This window comes from Haemorhous mexicanus, chromosome 5, assembly GCF_027477595.1.
Source record: "Haemorhous mexicanus isolate bHaeMex1 chromosome 5, bHaeMex1.pri, whole genome shotgun sequence".
NCBI classification, from domain to species: domain Eukaryota; kingdom Metazoa; phylum Chordata; class Aves; order Passeriformes; family Fringillidae; genus Haemorhous; species Haemorhous mexicanus.
This window is the reverse complement of record NC_082345.1, coordinates 9,475,700-9,495,975: the sequence shown is the minus strand read 5'-3', so window position 1 is coordinate 9,495,975 and position 20,276 is coordinate 9,475,700. Positions and strand designations below refer to the sequence as shown.

Below are 20,276 nucleotides of genomic sequence, written 5' to 3'. Positions count from 1 at the left end.
GACACACTGGCCCACACCTCTGATGTGAGGAGTGCTTCAGCAGCAGAACTCTTCCCTGCAGCATAAATCAGCCCCTCCTCTCATTCCTTCTCATCAGCCCCTCTAAACTCAAAGGATGTCACAGGACTGATTGTCTAGTGCTGTCACTGTCACCCTGGGCAATCATTTCATCCTGGGCAAAGCCTCAAAAATAATAATCAGTGTGAACTCTCAGGTAATGTCCTTTGATAGCAGAAGATTTACCCCTGCTGTTCAAAGCCATGGCTGGCCATCCAATGCACAGAGAATGGGGGAGAAGTGCAGTCTCTGAACACAGGCTGAACGTAGCACCTGTGTACTTTGGCCCCTTTCTGATTATCCTGACTACATGTAGTTCTCTATGCCTGCACCTCTGCACATGAATTTTTCAATGTGAGAGGCTCTCATGTCCAGAAATTGTGTGTTAGTAACTCTTGGTATTCTGATTAAAGGTTTAAATTATTTTAACCTTTAAATTTTTTTCTTTACCGCTTTAAGTCACGTTATGGGGTTCAAGTGCTACATACTCCATGTCCATTCTGACCTCATTCTTTGGATTCTAGGTGCTAATGGAAAGGTACTATTAGGGCCCTTGCTAAGGGGTATCTGTTTTCTCTCAACAAGTCAGTGGAGTGACCTTTCAGAATCACAAATCTGTCGTGTTAGACTTGCTGCCTGTTTTTCCAAGTGGCAGATGCTCTCAGACACTGCATTCCATTATGGGAGTGTGCCTCTTGTTGACAGAGTGACAAAACTATCTTTTGTCCCCTAAAAAGGAAAAAAGCCCAGAAGTTTCTCTCCTCGATTAGGTGGAAAAGGCATTTCATAGGTTTGGGGGACTTCACCTCAAACTTAAGGACAGCTAATTGGACAGAAGCCAAAAATTCTTGTTTGGGGAATTTACTAGAAAAAGAAGTGAACAAAGAAACTAATTGCTTTTGTGAGGTGTTTTACCAAGAGCAAGGACCTCCTGCACCTAGATCGGTTTTTCTCTGCAAGGAGTTTGTTATTTTACCTTTATTAAAACCTTTTTGTTTCCAACACTGCAACAGAAGCCATCTTGCTGATTTTATACCTCCAAAGGTAGCTGAGCTATCTTGGTTGAGAAAAAGACCTCCAAGAGCTCATGAGACCTGGCTGGAGAAGACTCCTATTCCTTTCCATGACAGAGGGTTTTGTGCAGGCTTGGCAATCTCTGTGTTTGCTGGCACAGCCCTACAGCAGCAAAGCAGCTGAGAACCAAACAGCTCTGACCCTGCTGGAGATGTGGTGCTGTTTGGTGCTGTAACCAGCCAGATGCAGACACGGAATGGGACAGGTGATGGATTTCTGGAGCTGGTCATGAAGCCAAGCAGCCCCGGGCAGTGAAGGCAGGGATGGACTTTGATTGATGTGATTTCATTAGAGACAGAAGGAAAAGCAGTTACCTGCTACCTAAAAGCTATTTCCAGCATTAGGTCCCCTGCTGCACAGCCTTGTCTGGATCCAGGGGATAAAAGTGCCATCCCAGAGACTGAGTGAAGCCAAAGGGACTCGACTCTGCACCACTCAGGTAGAGCTGATTGCAAGATCAGGCTGCCAGTGTGGGAGGGTTTTTGTGCCACTGGAATCTTGGTGTGGGAGGCTGGAACTCCAGTCCCTTGAGCAAGGAACAACCCATGCAGTGCAAGTTGACTACAGGAGGAGAGTGTTTGGAAAAACTCCTCCCTTTCAGTGTGCCACCAAAGAAGCAAAACTGCAGGCCAGTGGACAGAGATGCTGCGTTGCTAAAATAGTTATTTCATCTCCAGCTCACTGGTGGCACTGCACACACCTTCCCCTTGGTGTTCTGCTAACAAACAACACAGTCCTCAGGGCCTGACCTTCTCCAGTCTGGCCAGTTCTGCCAGGGCTTCGTTTATGCACCTGGCACAAACTTCAGTGAGCCACACTGGAGCAGACAGCTAAAATAGGCTTTTTTCTCCTCAAAAAGAGAAGAAATGGTTTGTTGCAAATCAGTCCAGCACTATCAGAACCCCTTTTCCTACCCACCCCCATGTCTTACTAAAAGGAATGTGCATGGCTTTTATACTGATTCCATGTTGTCACAATTAGATCCTGAGAAGAGTGTCAAATGTGCTTTTCCACATAATTTACTATTTTCCTGTGATTCATGAAGCCTCTTTTCACATTAATAATTGGTCACTTCTTGTTTATGTATCACCATGGTACACAGCTCCTAGCAAGCAAAAAAAATAGGAGCAAAGCTGACATTTGAGAGCCACATGCAACCTTCCCCCACCCTCACTCCCAGCTCCTTGCTTTTTACCTCCTCCCATAAAAAGAAAGCACAGATTTTTTTATGGAGCAAATAGTTCCTAAAAAAAAAATCCCAAAAGTTTTACCTTTTTTAGCATTCATTAGCAATTTTTTTGTTCCATGCTTATATTGCATTTCACATTTTCCAGTGTAAAGAAAACAACTAAAGAGTCCCTTACAAACAAAGTGAGAAGGTGGAGAAGGAGGAATGTTCTGAGTGCATGGCTGCTGGGAATGGCAGCTTTCCAAGTACAGATTTGTCTGTTTCTCAGAGATACAGTCAGGACATTGCTTACCAATGGTCACCTGAATTAGAAAGCACCTGAGCATGTTCTCAGAACAGCATTCAGCCTCTAGACACTTTAATGCCTCTTAGTTTTTACAGTGCAGTAAACTGAGGTACAAATTTATTTATTTTCAATGAGTCACTGCTCAAGCAACTCTGCATTCAAACTTTGATTTGCAGAACTCCTCCTCTGCCTTCAACTACAGCTCCTTAAACAAGCCTGCATGGTTATCTTACTGTGACAACATTTGTGATGGGTAAGTGTGGATCTCTGTGTGTGAGGATATTGGTGCTTCCTGCCTGGAAAGCTGAGGACCACCTTGTGCAGTATTTTGACAGTATTTACAAACAAAATGGGAGACAAGTCTATTTATCTTGACAGCATCATACCATGGCAGGCCAAAAACACATCAGAAACCAGAAGTCAGCAGGGACACTTAGCAGCATAGTAAAAAAACATTTTGGCTTAAGACTGGCTATCAATCCAGCCCAGTGGGTCATGTGATTCTACAGAATGAATGCAAAAAAAAAAAACCCGAATGCAAAAGAAAAGAGAATATTTGTTGAGAATACAAGAGGACATTAGCCTCCTTTTTACCACAAACCAAAGCAACATCAAGTTTTAAGGCTGGAGAAAAAACAAAAAACTAAGTGGTTTTTACCTCTTATAGACATGAGACAAAACCAAAGCCTCAAGATCTGATCTTGTTAAAAAAACAGAAGGGTGAACTGAGGGTTTTTGTTTTGCTTTATTTTTTTTTTTTTTTTGGCAGCCAGGTAGAAACAGAAGGGATTGAAACTTTCATGAGTGTTGGGGGCTAGGACATGGGAGGAGAGAAGAGGACAAAGGAGAGAGAAAAACAACTGCTCAGGGTTGACTTTTCTGATTCAAATACACCTTAGCAGCAGTCAGTGGAAAGCAGACTCAGAAGTGGAAGGAATTTCTGGATCCAGATCAAGACAGCAGAAATATCTTAATCTTTGCTGGGCCATAATCTCCTGAGAAGGCTTGTGAGAATTTGATCCTGTCATTCCCAAACTAGAATCTTAAAACTGATTTGGACCAGAACTATAGTTGGTTTGAAAATATTATTACTTCTTCCTGTGGAAAAAAAAAAAATAAAAGGAACAAAAATGGAAAATAATTCAGCCAAACCCAAAGTGCATGGACTCATTACAAGCTCAGGAGATCAACTCTATTTAAATCCCTTTCAGCACCACTCTCCAACTGTAATAGTGCGTGAGTGGAAGCAAACATTACACAGAAGTTCATCCCGGTCTCCTCCTCCTGTCCCCACCCCAACCCGAGTTCTGCATCTCAATGGTCACTATTTGTTTCTTCCTCCTGATTAGCCTTGACAAGCCTTTCTCTCAGTGACTACCATTTTCATTCTTTTTGGTGCTGCTCAGTCCAAGGTTTCTGTGATCTTCAGTGTCTCACCCTTGCACTCTTGTCTTGGTTCCACTCCCAGCTTTGCTGATTTCTCTGGTGTCAGCTCCCAGTTGTTCATGCTCCTTTCTTAGGAGTTGCTTTGCTGCTCCCTTATTTTGTCTTCTCTCACCCCATTTTCTGACCTTCAGGATGGAATATCTCAATGCTGGCTGAGTTCACCCAGCTTTCTGTTTGCTGTTCTCCCTTGCTGCTGGGACCCTCATCAGGAAATGTGTGCCGAGGAAGGAAGGACTTGGGAAGAAGGAGCAGTCTTTCCTCTGGCACTGGCACTGGCACTGCATGCCAACCTCTTCCTCTGTGCTTCCCCTATTCTTATTTTCTCTATGCCCTTCCTCCCTGCTTCCCCTGTTCTTATTCTCCCAGCTTCTGATAGCAATAGAACAACAGTGTGAGATGATGAAAGAGCTGTGCAAGACTCACAATGGTTTTCCAGCCCTGTTGACACCACTGGAGTGGAGATCCACTTAAAGGAGCTGTCACTGAAGTTCCAGGGCCAATGAATGTCTGGTGGGTTGTTCTTGGCTGTCTCTGGATGCCCACCCAGCTGCTTGCTCACTGTCCTTTCTCCTCAGAACAGAGGGAGAAGAAAAAGAAGAAAAAGCTCATGGGTCGAGGTACACGGAGCTCATCTTACTGTCAACAAATCAGGTCCCTTTTGAGGAAAATGGATTTAATTTAATGGCAATCAAAATTGAGTTGGATGGTGAGAAACAAATTTAAAAATCTTCTCTTCCTTGCCCGTTTTTTTTCCCCAGTTAAAATTCCCCTGTGGAGACACACAGCCTGTGTCTGGCACAAGGCAACCTCAGCAGTTCCCCCTCACCAAAACCTTGACACCAACACCCAGTACAACATGTAATTTACTGTTTTATTATTTTGTTATTATAAAGCTCCAGGTTCCAGCATCTAGAAGTTCACCTTTTGTTCTGAATCAGCTCTAACTTCGGCAGGTGCATTCACTGATCTGTGCCTCTGCATGTTGCTGAAAAGATTGAGGAGAATTTGTATAAATTATAAATTTGTTTCTTTTCAAAGACTAGCAGCATGTTTCTTATTTTGGGTATAAATGTGTAGCCTTGTTAGTTTAATATCATGCTCAGTGCAGTTTTCACCTGTGCCATTTTTTGGCCTTGGACTGTCTTTATGTTTGGGCAAATTTTTCTCAGATGCTCTTTATTTCTCTTTAGTGTTTGATACTACTTTCTTTAGGGAAACAAACAGTTTAAACTAGCCCTGAAAGTTGATAGCCCCTGTATGTTGATAATTCAAAATCTCTTTTTGCAATAATTGCTTTTTTTTTTTTCTCTGCCTGACAGGTAATTCTCAGATACTGAATTCACTTATAAAAGAGCAAACCTCATACACGAGTAGAATCCACATGGCTCAGAATTATCACAGCAATCCCTGGTCTGATCTGTAAGAGGTGAAAACACCTTTCCCAGGGCACACTAAAACCCTGACTATCCTGAACAAGTTTACCTAGTTGTTTTTTAATTTCCTCTAAACTAATGATGATGAGCCATTTGCTCCACCTTCCTTTTGCTCCCTGCAGTGCTGCTGTCCTTGGGAAATGCAAAGTAGCAGACCTACTTCAAAGGACAAGAAAAATGACTTTCCAGCATGACCATTTATTCATGTTTTCCATTATCTTACATGTCAAATATTGCAGCATTGGAAAAAAGAATATTCATATTTCACATTATTACTTCGGTCTTAGTCCAGTATTAAATCATTATTTACTTACAGTACTAAATTAAATCTTCTTACACTGCTGATGGATCATTATTCTTCCACAATATTTCCTTTTTTTCCATTGAAAGACACAAGCTGCCTTTTGGTATTGACTTGTACAATGAGAACCAGTAATTTTCTACTACTTTTCCAGTCAATTAGGGTGTGAATTGCATGCTCTGTGTGCTCTAATGAGTCAAAGTCCATTGCACTGTCTTTGCCTTAATGAACTTTAGGAGGACACAATAAGCTTTGAAAATTTCTGTCTATGTCTGCTGAGAACCTGTGATTAGCCATATTTATGTTCTTTGTTTTTAAACTTGGTTTAGATATCCATAGGGCAACCAAGAGGGAAAAGGATTACTACTTTTCCTCAGCAGTACCAAGCTTTCCTTCTATTCATTGTCAATCATATTTGAAACACAACTGCTGAGATTTAAATCATAGATCTTGCAAATATATGTTTTGACCACTCTATGTCTGCACATTTTATCTTGTTTTATTGTGTACTTGGAATTTCTAATGTGTAGAAACTTTCCCTTAAACAGGACCATTGTCAGAAATCTGACACATGGAGCACATGCCAGTTCCCACATTTTTGCTTTATCTGCATCCAAGCTGCCTAGCAGCCTGTCAGCTTTGTATGGAATGAGCTAAACAATATGGGAGTGATTAATTCAGGGTCTGCATGATTTTATTCACATTTGTGGCCAACCATCAACTGGGACTAGTGGGGACTCCACACTCCAAACACACAGGCTGCTGCTCTGGGAACTGCAGCAGAGGCAGTTGGACAAATTTTTACACAAAGCTAAGTCCCTCTCTTTTCTAGTGTATCCTACAGCAGTGGCATTTGTGACATTTTCTTCTGCACAGTCTTAGTAAAAACTGCTTTCCCAGAGTTTTGAGGTTATATGATGTAGGACAACTTGACAGAGTGGTACATTGCTTATGCTGTCTCGTTAGTACCAGAAGACTGCAGGATCTGAAATGAAGGTGCTGTTAGTGGAAAGCCACTGTGCAAATTAGCCCCAAGCCCTCAGCCTGAGGGGCAAGTGAAGTTATGACCACATAAATGAAGGACAGGAGAAGCAGGACAGAATTGTGACAGCTTCCTTCAGGAGAGCCACATTCCAGCCATGGCTACTCACCTGGTGATTTTATCACAGAATTTCTAATATTTGATGTTTTCTTTAACACCATACCTCTTGCAATCCTGGACATCTCAGATTCCATTAAGGGGGAAAAAGACTTTGTAGCACTTGCATTTCCAGTGGAAAGCTTGAATCTTAAGGAGATTAAAACCACAAGGCACAATAAAAAAGCAAGATTATTTATTATTAAAATGACTAAAGCCACTCTGTGACTTTTAAGAAATACATTAAGACCTTGGCATATTTGATGATAATGTTTGACTAGGATTTTCTAGCATTTTCAAGTAAGTATATATTGGGGCACTAGTTTACAGGCTGTTTAAGGAGAGAAAAACACAAAGGTAGAAAGTGAGCAATTCCTCAAATCTGTCTAAAAAACTCCACTGATACACCACATTGCTGCCAAATCTGAACCTAAAGTTGAATGATATGTGATACCATTTCTGCAAAAAATCCCAAATTCCTAAATTGAGGAGGAAGCATTCTGTCCCATCAGCCAATTTTAAGCATTAAGGACAAAGGACTTGTGTTTGAAGATGTGCAGTAAGATCCACACCATACCTAATTTTTGCCACTAGAAGAATGACAAAAGTCTTGCAGTACTGACAACCCCCTCCTTTTCTATGCAAAGACATGTCAGAAATTTTCACTAATCAAAATGAACAGAAAAATCAAGATCTTTCCAAGTTTTCTTTCAGTATAGTATCTGAAGTGAGTTTAACACAATGCACAAGAGGCAGCTACAGAAAATCCAACATTAAAAGGCCAAGACAGCAGCACAGCATCTCAGGAAGCACTGCTGAGTACCAGATGCATCCTCACTGTGCAATTGTGCTGAAACACTTCCCTCTGAGACTCAGAACACCATAACTATGTAAAGTGGGCGAGTTCCCCCCGCAGATTTGGAGTACAATGACAGATTTGGCTAGAGAAGTTGACAGAATTGTGTCTTTGGAGATGGATGCACCATCTCCAAAGTTTAAGTTCAGCCTAAGTTTCCAGCTGGACTTTAGGCTGTAATACTTTTCAGTGGTTTTCTTCATCAGAGAGTCCTTTTTGAGGGTGGTATAGCTGACTTTCCCTCAAAGCTCCATTGTGAAGAAGGCAAAACATCAGCTAGAAACAATGAGCAAAATCCTGGCCTTGGTATTTAACAGCAGGAGTAAAATCCACTAGCAAACTTTGACTTGCAAAGTCAGCACACACATCTGTTCTGGTCCATTTCTGGATGCTTTCATAACAGTATGTATTCTTTTCAGAGCACTGTGAGAAACACAACTGACCAACAGGCTTTCTTGATTAGTAAAACCAAACCAGTTGGAACTCCAGTTTTGCCTTCTCTAAAGGAAAAATCTGTCCATTTCATGGAGCTCAATAAAAGAAAGTCTACAAAGTGTGGATCAACACTTGCTATACCATAGAAAACCTTTTTTAAAGTTATCAACTGACACTTCTAAGCTTTGTCCTGGAGATGGCCGTGAGTAAATTTTGCATAATACCAAGAGTATACAAGGGATATAAAAGACTTTGATCCACTTAGCAGTTTAACCAAGAGGAAAAATTTGATCAAAACATGTAATTGCTACAGACAACTGAGTTATATGATTCCTCTGTAAAAAAACCAGCACCAAATTCTGGATGCTTATAATTCAAAATAAATATCAACTTTTGGTCCCAACAGTCAATCAATCAATCAATCAATCAATCAATCAATCATCCTTTTGAATATTTCCTAAATATTCTCCACAATATCGTTGTGGAGAATGACTGTCACCCCTGCCTTCAACTCACCTGTTCTTTGAAAAGTTTGTTGAAGAAAAGTCGTGTTGAAAATGTGCACACACATTGTGACTATGACATTTATGTTACATATTGAGATAGCCAAATTGAGTGCAGCTTGATGCTCACCCTGCTTGTGATAATCTGTATTCTTCTGAGTAGTCTTGTCATTCCTGTGCAATCATCAGTCCTTTGTAGACCTTCTGCATTTGCTGTCTGGAGCTTACAGGAATTTTTGTTCCAATCTGTGCAAGTGAAAAATTATTTAATCTGAGAAGCAAACATATTTCTGATTCTCAAGAAGATTATTATGACACAACATCTGGATCTTCCATTTTATTTGGCAGACACATAAGGAGTTCTCCATTGTGCATAAAACTTTGTTTTTAATACTAGTGTGGCAATCAAGCAAGAATATTCCTCATCTTGATTCAGTGGTATCCCCAGCAAGTTCCATAGAAGCTCCTAAAACATTCTGCTCAGGATGCGCAGGAAACATTGCCATTTGTCAGACCAATGTATTTGATCATCAACTTTGCAATGCTTCCAAGTTTTAAAAAGCATAAACTTCAATTTTTAAAACTGATTTAATTTGATTTAAATTATTTTTATTTTTATTTTATTTTGGGCTTTTGGATTTAATTTTGAAGTACAAAATCTCATGTCATATTATTTTATGAGCAGTAGTGTAGTAATAATGACACACAAGTTTTTCCCTCACCAGCATCTCCATCCAACACCACCAATAGAAAAAGTGCTGACATTTCCTTCAAAGAACTGATCACAGAATCTGCCCCTAATTTCTTGGTATATTTCTAGAACCATACAAAGACAGGACTGTATGCATTATATTCATCAAGGTCACAATTGCAAGAAATGTGGAAGACTTTCTGAGCTGTAAATAACCACCAGCAGAATTCCTGCTGACTTCCTGGGAGCCAGTGCTTCCCAATCATGCCCTAAATATGTAATCTATGATCATAATAAAAGACTGGGATGTTCAAGTAATGGAATATTTAAAATTATTGCCACAAAAATAGAGACTGACCATATATCACCATGACCAGCCATCTTCTGGAAAATTTATGCAGCAACATTGACGTGAACACTTAGCCAGTGCCCTAATTTGGTAGTAGTACAAGAACTGGAATATCTTTCAAAGTTCATTCAGCAAAAACAGTTCTGTTTCTCCCTGGGTTAAAGAGCCTCCTACAGCATTGTGCAGAGAGGTCAGTTAGGACAAGTTTCTTTTTAAATGCAGAGAGGCATTTGGTGACCATCAATGGACCACTGCTGAAAAAAGAATGCTGTTTGCTTTGGCTTTTGAGAGAAGACAAAATATTTTAACATGAAGAAAGAGACCAAATACCAATTATTTGACTTCTGATAGTGTTCTATACCTATTCTACAGATTCATTATCAAATCTGAAAAAAAAAAAAGATAAATTTTTGCATTTTGTTGGGAATAATATTTTTAGGATGTGTGTATTTATAAACATCTCATTGTTTTACTAGTGTACACAGCTGCACTGTTTAAAATTGTCATCTGCAAAAAAAAAGAATAGTTTGAGTGTTTATTCAGTGATAGTTTGTGCATTTCCAGACAATGGAAAGCATCTAAAAAATGCTGGTTGTGTAAGTCTGAAATGTGAGGAATTATAAGCAAATGTGGATCTTTGATGTATATTAAATTGGTTACAATTACACAGCATTTAAGACATGGCTAAAACATCAATACCACATCTACTACAGAAAAATATTGTTGCTAGTATTGCTAGTATCATAGGATAATAACTACAATTATAATTATTATCACAAGAATGGTGTATCACTGAATGGTGAAACAAATACAAGACAAGACCTGAGCAACTCAGCAAACACAAAACTTGATAGTGCAACTTGGGTGGTTTTTCTGTGATGTTCTACTGTTCAAATATGACTCTAATTCAGCAGCAGGACGATTAGCTTTATGTGGGCTTGAAAATTAATGAACAATGAAAACAATGGTAGCAGATGAATCTTCTTGAAGCCTCAAAAGAACAATATTCTTGGACAGAGCACAGGAAAGAAAACATTTTTTTTTTGTCAATTCCTACAAGAACATTAAATTGAACGCAAGGCATGAATTGTACCCATGTAAAAAGTATTTTCCAGTGTTTCTTTGGCACATTTATGGACCATTGATGAAAAAGAATGCCACAAATGTTATAAAATATTTCTATACAGTATTCAGGATGTCCATGTAAAAAAAAATTAAGACAATCTCATCCACACATTATGTCACTCCTGCAATGGAGTTTCCAGTACCTAAACTAAATCTATTTGATAACTGCAATGACATTGTATGTGATCTGAAAGTGAGCATGAATTACATGAGTCCCCCCGATAAAAAATTTATATTGGTGGCCAAGTCCTTCCAGGAAATAAGACAAAATCTTACTCATATTCCCCTCATCAAAGGGGTGGAGAAAAATCTGTAAGCTCAAACGTGGGCACAGGAAAGAGAGGAAGAGCAGGGTCTCGAGTGTTGTAAGGGAGTTTTGGTGTGAAAAGAAATTAGGCTCTCTAAGGTCATGTCTGCCTGGATGATTCCAGACAGTCAGGAATTAACCTCACCATTTACTGAGCTGGCAGGACATGACACACTTCTGATCAGAAGCCAATGTAAAGATGCACAAAAAATTCAAAATACTAAAGTGATCTCAGCCTCTGGAATGACTACTGCTTCTTCCTTGTTCTGCCACCTAATGATGGCAGAGAAGGAATTCAATGCTTCAACGAATTCAAGGGTAATTTGTCAATGAGATTCTTTGAGCAAGGCAAAAATTCAAATATTCCTGTTTTGACAGTAATTGTACAGTATTGACAAAAAATGTTGCCCATTGTTCCCTTTTGTGCATGACTTCCACACACATGGTCTCAGAGCCAATCTAGAATCCTGCAGTGGAAGCAGATCAGGAGCCAACAGAAATCCACAGAAACATAACACAAATGTGTTGGACTGTATGATGCCACAATGTTCAGTATTAACTCTGTGTGAACTGTGGGCTACAAATCACACAAATCACAAGGTCTAGAACTGCTCAGTGCCAGACCATGGAGTAAAAAACAGAGTGACCCTGACGTACACCAAGGAAAGACAGCATTCTAAACACTGCATCTACTGTTGCCCTGCTTTTTAAGTAATTTCTAATACAAGCTGTCCAACCCATGTCTTTATGGTTTATTATGGTGGTTTATCTTAATAAACCAAGATTTATGGTTTATTTCTAATATGAAGTAGATGACCATAGAGATAAAATGTTTATTATATGAGCTTTGTTGATGTTCTAGTTCTTGCATTTTGATTCTGAGGATTAGTTCCAGGGTTTCTTGTTCCTCCAGGTACACTCTTGCCAATATTTAATACCACCAGGCAGGCCTCAGAGGCAGATAAAGTTCTACCCCACAGACATACAAGATGTATTTTCTCTTTTATGTCATTCTCCAGTCTGTATGTAGGAATAAAAAAAGAATTTAAAAGAAAAGACTGGATTTTGCAAACTTGTCCCTGGCTTTAAACTTGAAGAGAGCAGGTTCAGATTGGGTATTAGGAAAGAATTCCTTTCTGTGAGGGTGGTGAGGCCCTGGCACAGGGTGCCCAGAGAAGCTGTGGCTGCCCCATCCCTGGAAGTGCCCAAGGCCAGGCTGGATGGGGCTCTGAGCAATCTGGGATAGTGGAAGGTGTCCCTGCCCATGGCAGGGGGGTGGAATTCAATGATCTTTAAGGCCTCTTCCAATCCAGGCCATTCTGTGATTCTGATTCCCTTCTCCCAAATTTCCACAAACTGCACTCTCCTATGGTTAGACAGAAATAATGAAAAATATCCCTAAGCTTTAAAGCTTTGGATGAGGTATGGAGAAGGTGGAAGTTATTGAATGCTGCAAAGCTCACCTACTGAATAGGTCTGGTTTTGCTGTATAAGCAAATTTCCACTCTGAGACTTGGAGTTTTGAATGTAACCTCAGCTCCCAATCTGGTCTTGCATGTCTGTGGTCTAGTCTGTAATTTTGCTTGCAGGACAGAGAGGAAGATAAAAGGACTAAAACTGTCAGAGGTAAGGAAAAAATATGTACAGTTCTGTGTGACCATCACAATATTCAAGAGCTGAAATTAAATAACACATGATCTAATGGGAAAGATACACCACAGCTGCCAGTGAAATCAGTGTTGCAAGTCAGAATACAAATCTCCCCTAATTAGGAAAAGGCTGATAAACAGGCTCTGGCTTTGAAGGAGAACACTTGGATGTGTTCAGTAAAAAAGGAATATTGTTTCCTGCACCTGCCTAGAAAAAAATCAAGAAGTTCATTTAGGAATCTGCTCATACCACATTTCCACAACTAAACACACATTTGGAGAAAGCACCAGTCAATCAATTCCCTTTTACAGTACCTCAACATTCAAAAAATCCTATGGGGACATCTATGTCATCTTTGGTGCAGTTACAGAAACAGAGCTACAAACAGATTTAGGAACAGAAAATGAGTAGGCAACTCATTAACACTACAGTATTTTCTTGTCAGCCAGAAAAAATGGAACCTGATCAGTTAATCAAGTATCAAACAGAAGACTGGATTTTATTCCATTTGCAGGGTAAGGTCATCAGCTAGTAAAACCAGCACTGTTTGCTTCTTCAGTGAACCTTAGTGTATACAAAAGACAAAACCTTTGTGTTTGATTTAAATAAAAACCTTCACTTTCTGCAATACATATTTAATATTGCCAATACATGCACAACCATTTGGTGTTCCTTATTATTATAAAAAAGGAATTTATGAAAAGTGCTGATGAAAAAAATCAGCTTAACAAAAAACCCCAAAACACCTCCAAATAAGAACCACACTTAAAAAATGTCCATAAGTAAGAGAGATCATTCTTAGTTTATTTATGTACCTAAGCATGAACACTTATTTTCCCTTAAGTCATTCAGAGCTCTTTTACAGCTAAGGCCCCAGTTCTACAATCAATAGAGTGTAGGCACAGAAATTCCATTCCATCTGCTGTTAGCAAGACTAGAAAGACCTATGAGAGATCCACAGTAATGTCAGGGGGGAGTTCTTCTACTTCCTTCGATGCACTTAGAAAGGGCATGTGAGGTCAGCAGGCTGCACTCCTTGCTCTCTCAGAAGTTCCACTGAGGCACTGCAGCATCAGTCTCCACATAATTACACACATCTTCTTCCTGAAACTGAGGTCAGTCACATTAATCGTAGTTTCATGAGAAAATGACTTTTGGAATTGAACTAGCTCTGTGAAACAGAAATAAAATACATACTATACGTTGGCCATGGCAATGTTTTACGCTACCCTAAACAGATGTGCTGTTTAGTTTTTAAGTTTTTCTGTTCCTAGAGCTGGATTTGTTCGTAAATGACTTAAGAAATGCCTGACAACACTCTTATGTTTCAGTACTGATTCTTCTGTTCTACATCAAAAGCAGTTAGAAATAATAGGCTACTCAGGTTCACCTGAGGCAATGGACATGGGAAGATATTTTGGAAATAGAGATGGATTTGTACCTATGATCAACTAAATGTTTGTCTCCATTTTTTAAAATATCGAAAATAATGGTGAATCACATTAACACATGGTGCCAAATTTAAAACAGACATAACAGGGAAATGTTATAATTTCAGACATAACATGGAAACTTTGGACATGGGCTACTAGACAGTATATTGAAAGCAAAATCCTAAATAAACAAATCCTAAATAAACAAATATTTTTTCCAAGGATTTTTTCCCTCCCATATTTGCTATCTGATAATAGTAGTGAAATAAATAAATAAATAGAAGGACATAATCCACAAACATTTCTATCAAGAATTTCAGATCAATCTTGACTCAGTGATACAATCCAAAAAGATTGGAATATATTCCTCATTTGCTAGATGGAGATTTGCAGCTTCACAAATCACACTCTATCATCAGCACTAAGAATGTCAGTCTCTGTCTTCTGCTGGGGTTGGCTCTTCCTTTAATAAAACATTTAACTGTTTCTGTGCACATGAAAGGAAAAGTTCCAAACTATGCAGATTTCTCTGACGGACAACTTCATCAAGCTGTTGAAATAAAAGACAAAAAAAAAAAAAATCAATCAGCTTTAGGAAATCTTGAAAATAAATGCCAGTGTTTGTCAGCAAAAAACCAACCATATTAAACAACAAAAATTCAGCAACTAAAAAACCTAAGTAATTTCAATGTGTATAATTTAATAACAACTCTTCAATGGAGTATTTGAGTTCTCCAAAATAAAATGTACACATAGCTAAAAGTGACTTTAAAGCTGTCAAATTCTTCACAATCTATTTGAAAATTCTAAACAGCCTAACTGCCACACTAGGTAAATCCCCACAGAAATTACAGCTGCTGCTTTTATAAAAACACTGCTTCAGGTTTAAAGTGATCACTACACATGACTGCATATCCAAAATTTCAAAGCCTACTTGAAATTTAAATAGCAGCATATTATAGTAGTTCCCAGAAGAAAAATTCAACATATTTGCTATTTTCTTTGCTTGTTCCTGCATTTCATCCCCTAATGCCAAACAATGTGAAATATATATATATATATATATATATATATATATATATAAAATTGCTGTATAGACAATCTTCCCCACCAAAAAATATAAGAACACCATAGCAAGATTTGGCAGGGTTTATCATATAAATGACAAAAAAAATGCTTCATTGAAAAGCATTTGAATTTTTAAAACATTAATTAATAAATAAAATGCACTGAAAAATTCATTCCATTTGAATGTTGAAGTTCAGATGTCAAGCAAATATTATCACAAGTGAGAGATGGTTTCAATCTGACTATCCTTTAATCAGCCAAAATTCAACTAAATATATTGAGGACACAGGGTGAGGGTGAAAAGTAGTGGTACAAGGCTAATAAGGCATAAAAATTATGCCCCTCAAGGGAAAGGAAGTAATGGAATTTTGAAGAAGTCAGCACTTCTGCCAGATTATTGTGCACAGGTTCATATGCAATGGAAAAAGGAAGGTTTTTCAAAAAATGTATCCTGACTCATATATTTCAAACTCACAGCTTTAATTACAGCTTTCAACAAAACCTGATCTGTTTATCAGTCAGCAGTCCAGTTAATTGCTCTAACAGTCACTTGAATGCCCATCTTGTTTTATAACAGATAGCCTTTTTTCAAAATATCAACACAGAATGCAAGGCAAGGATAGTAACAGCTTCCCACTTCACTTTGAAAGTGCACTCAAGAAAAAGTTGGAGTGCTGTGATTTAATACACAAAGGAAAACATTTTTATGACCCTGTGCTTTTCTGCTCCATAAGTTCCTCTAATTTATGCAAAACTGGGTAGTTAGAATATTTTGGCAATTTGTTTCAACAGAGATGAATGTATCAAATCTAGTCACCAGCAGAAAACACACATATTTTCTAAACACCACACAATCATAACACTCTCCTTCAGTAATAGAAGCACAGAATCACAGGATGGTTTGGGTTGGAAAGGACTTTAAAGATCATCTAGTTCCAACTCCCTGCCATGGGCAGGGGCACCTCCCACTGGACCAGGTTGCTCAGAGCCCCATCCCACCCAGTCTGCCTCTCTTTCTACTTCTGCAAACTTTCAGCTGTTCAAAATTTTGCATCTCTCTGCAAAAGCAGGCATTAGGGCTCCATACACAGCCTGATGAGAACCTGGCCCACTGATTTACGACAGATTTTAAAGCAGATCCAGTTCAAATAAATGTCAGAAAAGTCTGTTCTTCATACATGCAAGTAACAGCTGCTACTGACAAGAAAATGGAAGAAACAGCAAACTAATCTCTAAAGAAGCTGTATCTGGAAGAGTGTGGAACAATGGAACAAAAAAAACCCACTTTGTTGTGCTGGTGCATTTTCTCTGATTAGAAAAGTATCTTGCCTTTTGTTATCTTCCGGACCAAAACATTTTGCTTGGGGAAGCTTGCAGAGATTTTTTTGTGCTTGTGATCCATATTTCTTTGGGGAATGAACGGACAGACAGAGCACAGTTCACATAATATCATCTGTTGCATGTTAAGAAAGAACAGGAGATACCTTTTTCTCTAATTAATATAATTCTCACATTATGTCATCAGACTCTCTTGCTTCTGGTAGGTATAGTAATTGGAGAAGCTCAGCATGAAACTGAATTTTGGTGATTTCCTTCTATTGAATGTTATATCATTATCCTCCTGTAGTATTGTCCACAAGGGTCCCAGGATGAGGGAAGAGACGAGAAAGTTGACTCCATGTATCAGCAAGCTAGGTTTATTATTTTATGATAGAAAATATATTAAAACTATACTAAAAGAACAGAGAGAAAAGATTTCATCAGAAGGCTAAGCTAAGAATAGGAAAGGAAGGAATAACAAAGGCTTGTCTCGGACCAAGACAGTCTGGACAGGTGAACTGTGATTGGGCGTTAATTCCAAACAACCAGATGAGTCCAATCACAGATTCTCCCTGTTGCATTCCACAGCAGCAGATAAGAATTGTTTACAGTTTGTTCCTGAGGCCTCTCAGCTTCTCAGGAGGGAAAAATCCTAAGGAAAGGATTTTTCCTAAAACATGTCGGTGACATCTCACCCTTTTTATTTTAAATAAATTAAAAGGAAAAGTGTTTGCAATTTCATCTGCTGGGCCATGCAGAGGAAAGAACAAGCACCTGAGAGGCTTAATGTTGCCAATCAAAACATCAATCAGTGCTGATGTGGAACCGTCAGGGAAATTCTTCATCTGCAAAACATCAAATTACATCACACACCAAAACAATCTTAAGATATAAGAAAATGCAAAAACAATGAAAAGAAAGTTCATTGCTTCAAGTCCAAACAGCTGAGTTTCAGGGAAAGTCCAAACTGAAGATGTTCCTCTCTGACATTGCTGAAAGTCCCTTTTTGTCCTGAAACAGGCTTGCTTGGCTTTTCAATGCTTTTTGAGCTGCTAGCTCTTTCAACTCTTTTTTTTTTTTTTTTTTTTTTTTTTTTGACGAAAGAGCAGCAGCAGAGAGGAGCCACTGAGGCTCTGCGGGGGCCCTGGCCCTCGTGGAAGGAACAGGGACCCCAGACCTGGCCTACAGAACGGTGGTCCAGGTCCTCGTGGAAGGATCAGGGATCCCAGACCTGGCCTACAGAACGGTGGCCCAGGTCCTGACGGGGGAAGCAAAGCCCCCGAACCAAACAGCCGCTGGCCGGGCGGAGGCCCTGGCCCAGGGAACCGAGCCAAACGGCCCAGACCCGGCCCGCGGAGCGGGCTCTGTGGTCTCACAACCCGGCACTCTGCTGCCAATGCCTGGGCAGCACGAGTGACCGAACGCTTCATCCCCTCTGAACCGGTGCACACCAGCAGCTGGGGAAGAGAAGCTTTCCCAGGGATCATCACCCTAGATCTGGGGGTGCTTTGTCCCCAGAGCAATTGAGCGACGCTCACTTTCCACTGTTTCTCCTGCCTCTGCAACGCAAATGCAAAAGGTGTTCCTCCTTTCTGCCCCTCGGTACCACCCCCACTCCCTGCGGGCTGGGGACCAGAAGCAGAAGGCTCAGGAGCCACCTCCCCCACGGTGCTGGGGTGCGCAGGGGGAGTCAGGCATTCCAACCCCCAACGGGAACCTCCGAACCAAACCCGAACCGGCCCGCGAAAAACGCTGAGTTTGAAAGCAGGCAGACGGGCTGAGCCCGCAATCAGCTGTCGAGCCACAACCCCCCCACGGAGGGGCAGACCGGCATCCCCTTCCCCTGTCCCAGCTCCCCCCGCAGGGGCAGCCTCGGGACAGCCCGAAAAGCTCGGGGGGGAATCCAGGCTGATCGCAGGCGCCGCGGTGGCCGCCGCGGGGAGCGGCGGGGCCACGGGCGACTCCAATGATGGTTCCGCTTGGTGGTTCTCAACCTCAGCCTCCTCCACTGGCATGGCAGGCAAAGGCGGAGCCGCCGCGTTCGGAGCCCTCACGGGCTCTGCTGGAGGGTCGAACGCGGATTCGACCGGCGCGGGCGGCGCGGCATCGACCCCCGCCGGGCTGGGGACAGCAGCCGCGTCTTCTCCGGGTACCGGAAGCTGCATCGCGGGCGCAGACAGCAAAGCCGGCGGAGCCGACACGGGAGGCGGCGGGACAGCCGCGGGGGGCGGCAGGGGCGCGGGGCCCGCGCCCACTGGTGCCGCCTGCACTGTTGTCTCACTTTGCTTCGGGAGCGGCAGTGCAGTCGCGAGCTCTTGGCGATTGCTGTCGAGTGCGTCGCCTAGCAACTCGGGCGAAGCCCCGGGAGGCGGTGCTTCTGCCACGGGAACGCCGACAAACTCCGCTGGAGGCGACGGGTCCGGTCCGGGCTGAGGCGGTGCCGCGGGAGGGGCCGCGGGGACTGGCACCTCCTGCGGGGCGGGTTGGGGTGGGGCCCGCGGCTCCGGCTCGGGCGGTGGAGCCAACTCACCTCCCCCCTGAGAGCAGCAAGGCGGGGGAGGCGGTTCCGTCGGAGCATGCTCCAAAGGCGCAGAAAAAAACTTTTCTTCTGTCGCGGGCAAAACTTCGCCCCCCCGCCGCGATTCGGGGGGGCTGGGAACCTGCAGGCTGTGGATTTGCACTGGTTCCCCTCTTGCCAGCGCCAGCGAGAAGGGAGACATACCTCGGCAATCCGCAATCCACTGATATGTAGACGCTTTCCGTTTCAAAACTGGGAAGAGAGTTCTGAATGACGGATAAACCCGAGGAAATCCAAGTCCCCGGTAAAAAAGGTCTCGGATAATGAATTCCATGCATTCCCATATGTATGAATCAAGGGCATACAGCACATCAGTGAAAAAGCCATGGTGCTTTGCCCACCTGAAAAACTCATAGAAATGTATCTTCAGCATAGGAATTCTGTCCTCATGACCCCATTTTTGCCAGAGGCCAATAAGTTTCTCCTCTGAGGGAGAGAATGGAACCTCCGCCTCCGTAGGCACCCTTGTCCAGATCCGAATCTGCCTTGTAAGAAGGGAAGCATTTTCAGGAAGGGAAGTGTAAACAGTACCTTGTGACAGTGTCCTCTGGGCTTCGGCAGACTGCTCTGTGCTGCAAAGACTTCTGGACATCTTGTCTCGGAGACTTTTCAAAAGGTTCTCTCTGCGGCCAGCCAAATGAAGAATTCTTCCTCACTCAGGGTCCAATTGTGGTGATTCCTTCACTCGAGGCACCATCTGTCAGTTCTGTCCTCGGTGTTCACCTTCTGTGGTGGTGCTCCTTTTTTCACTCGGGGTCACCATTTGTAGTATTGTCCACAAGGGTCCCAGGATGAGGGAAGAGACGAGAAAGTTGACTCCATGTATCAGCAAGCTAGGTTTATTATTTTATGATAGAAAATATATTAAAACTATACTAAAAGAACAGAGAGAAAAGATTTCATCAGAAGGCTAAGCTAAGAATAGGAAAGGAAGGAATAACAAAGGCTTGTCTCGGACCAAGACAGTCTGGACAGGTGAACTGTGATTGGGCGTTAATTCCAAACAACCAGATGAGTCCAATCACAGATTCTCCCTG

General features: G+C 41.5%; 1 protein-coding gene across 7 annotated transcripts in view; it reads right to left on the bottom strand.

Annotated features, from left to right (window-relative positions):
- Positions 1 to 13,623: 13,623 nt before the first annotated feature.
- CCDC91 (coiled-coil domain containing 91) overlaps positions 13,624 to 20,276 on the bottom strand; it is a 119,818-nt gene continuing 113,165 nt past the window's right edge. For all 7 annotated transcript variants that reach the window (XM_059845828.1, XM_059845825.1, XM_059845827.1 and 4 more), the window contains one exon: positions 13,624 to 14,823. In XM_059845828.1, the coding sequence (XP_059701811.1) occupies positions 14,704 to 14,823 (120 nt within the window). In that variant the 3' untranslated portion in view covers positions 13,624 to 14,703. The remainder of the gene's footprint in view (positions 14,824 to 20,276) is intronic.